At 51.8% G+C, this 2025-nt stretch overlaps 1 protein-coding gene across 5 annotated transcripts in view; it reads left to right on the forward strand.

Moving 5' to 3' along the window:
* The window catches only part of ASS1 (argininosuccinate synthase 1), a 24687-nt gene extending 22781 nt beyond the window's left edge, over window positions 1–1906 (forward strand). For all 5 annotated transcript variants that reach the window (XM_057380071.1, XM_057380075.1, XM_057380072.1 and 2 more), the window contains exons 14-15: window positions 1016–1081; window positions 1593–1906. In XM_057380071.1, coding sequence (XP_057236054.1) covers window positions 1016–1081; window positions 1593–1647 — 121 coding nt within the window. In that variant the 3' untranslated portion in view covers window positions 1648–1906. The remainder of the gene's footprint in view (window positions 1–1015; window positions 1082–1592) is intronic.
* Window positions 1907–2025: the final 119 nt, after the last annotated feature.

Below are 2025 nucleotides of genomic sequence, written 5' to 3' on the forward strand. Positions count from 1 at the left end.
AAAAAAAAAAAAAAGAAAAAAAAAAGAGGGAAGAAAAAAAAGGAGGATGGAGGGGGGTGGGACGGAGGAAAAAGAGAGAGGGAGAGAAAAGCAGGGGCACTTATTCTCCCTGCGTCTCCAACCATTTTCCTTTTCTTTTTGATTTCTACATCGCTGGTTTGAAAGCCTTTGAGTGACGGCGTCACAGGAACCCGAGAGAAAGCTGTGAGAGGCAGAGCTGTGTGGAAATGCCTCTGCACAGTAGGTAGAAAGTAACGTAATTATAGAGCAGGTCAGAACCACTCGAATGAGCAAAAATAAAAGCACAGAGGTTTTTCTGTAGCCCGTCAGGGGAGGTAAAATCGTTGTAAACTCTTTTTTTTTCTTTTTTTCTCTTCTTTATTTCCCTCCACTTCCTCCTTTAAGGTTTGCGGTTTCTGGGAAATGAGCCGTGTGTTTTGGGGATGTAGGAAACTGTTGAAGCTGGGATTAGAGGGTGGCTGCTGCCTTGGGAAAGGGGATGAGCTCGGGGTTGCACTGGGGCTGCTGCAGTCATAAACCCCCAGGCCAAGTGCCAGGGATGTCCTGTTCCATCAGGCAGCCTCTCCTGCCCGGGATCCCATCCCTTTTCCAGAGCAATGTCCCTGTCTGCCACGGGACAGCYGTAGGATGTAGGATAGGATGGCTGTAGGGTGACTCTGGGACAGGRTGAGCATCCCTGAGCAGAGCCAGAGCATTGGGTGCACATGAAGGAGCACGGAGGGAAATTTGGGGCCGTGTCTCTGGCAGGGCCTGTGGAGCCTGGGCTGCTCCTGAGCCCCTTCCCGAGGGGCTGGCAGTGACYCTGAGCCCCCCAAGGCACGGCCAGCACTGAGTGAGGGGAGAGCAGCAGGGTCTGGACTCACCCACATTTCCTCCCTTCCCAAAGGGCAGGGGAGGAATCCTTTGATTCCTCCAGGGGTTTGATCCTTTTCTGGTGAGTTTTCCCCCCTTCCCCCGGGATTCCCATGGCACTGACGGTGCTTTCTCTCCACAGCATGAACGTGCAGGGGGATTACGAGCCCGCCGACGCCACCGGCTTCATCAACATCAATTCACTGAGGTCTGTGGGACGAGCAGGACCCTCCCCAGGACGGGGGAAAAGAGCCCCCAGAACCCCAGGGCTCTTCCCCTTCCTCTCTCAGGCTCTGGGGGTGCCCCGAGCGCCCTTTGCAGGCTTCCCCTGAACGGTGGGGTGCCACCAGCCCCCCCAGTACCAGCCCTGCTTAATTGCAGCCTTCCCCAGCACAGCCAGACTCGTTATTTTTACTTATTTCTCAGACCCCCCTCCCCAACTGCAGGGCTGTAAAACACGCCGCATTTACATAATGGGCTCTTAATTTTTCCTTTGCCTGTTAACTGCTTTGTTCTCGCCGATCTTCCATGTCCCCCCACTCCTCTAAGATAAATTAATTACATTATCTCGTGGGAAAAAAAAAAATAATTAAACTGTACAGGCCTTAACAAACGCCTGCTCTTCACGCCCCCTCATTCTGCTTAAATTAATTGAAAGGAAATGTGTGCTATTACTGTTAATTTACAATTAATTTTTTTTTTTTAATCCCGGTTTCCAGGCTGAAGGAATATCATCGTCTCCAGAGCAAGGTCACCGTAAAGCAGGATGAATAGCAATCAATCGCACGCGAGCCTCCCGCTCCCCTTTCTAATTTCTCTAAGAAAGTAGCACTAATTGTGGTGGCAATTTGTAATTGTAACTCGTCTCCCTGGAACGGAGTGGCGGCGGAGGTGACGGCTTTGTTATGGGGCTGCAAGTGAAATGCAATCAGAAAAAAAAAAAAAAGGGTTTGTCCATCGGAGGAAAAGTGGGGAAAGAAATAAACCCCCAGCCACGCGCGGGTCCGGCATTGAGAGCCAGGCTTTATTCCTGCCTCGTTTGTTTGCTCCTCCGGCCSGGCTTTGTGAAGTTGGTAATGGATTAAGTGGCTGCGAAGGACGTGGGGGGGTCGGTGGTACCTTGTGGGGAAGGTGGGGAGCGAGGGACGTCGG

Source organism: Malurus melanocephalus, unplaced genomic scaffold, assembly GCF_030028575.1.
Source record: "Malurus melanocephalus ecotype Western Australia unplaced genomic scaffold, MMel_1.1 scaffold_435, whole genome shotgun sequence".
In the NCBI taxonomy this organism is placed as follows: Eukaryota; Metazoa; Chordata; class Aves; order Passeriformes; family Maluridae; genus Malurus; species Malurus melanocephalus.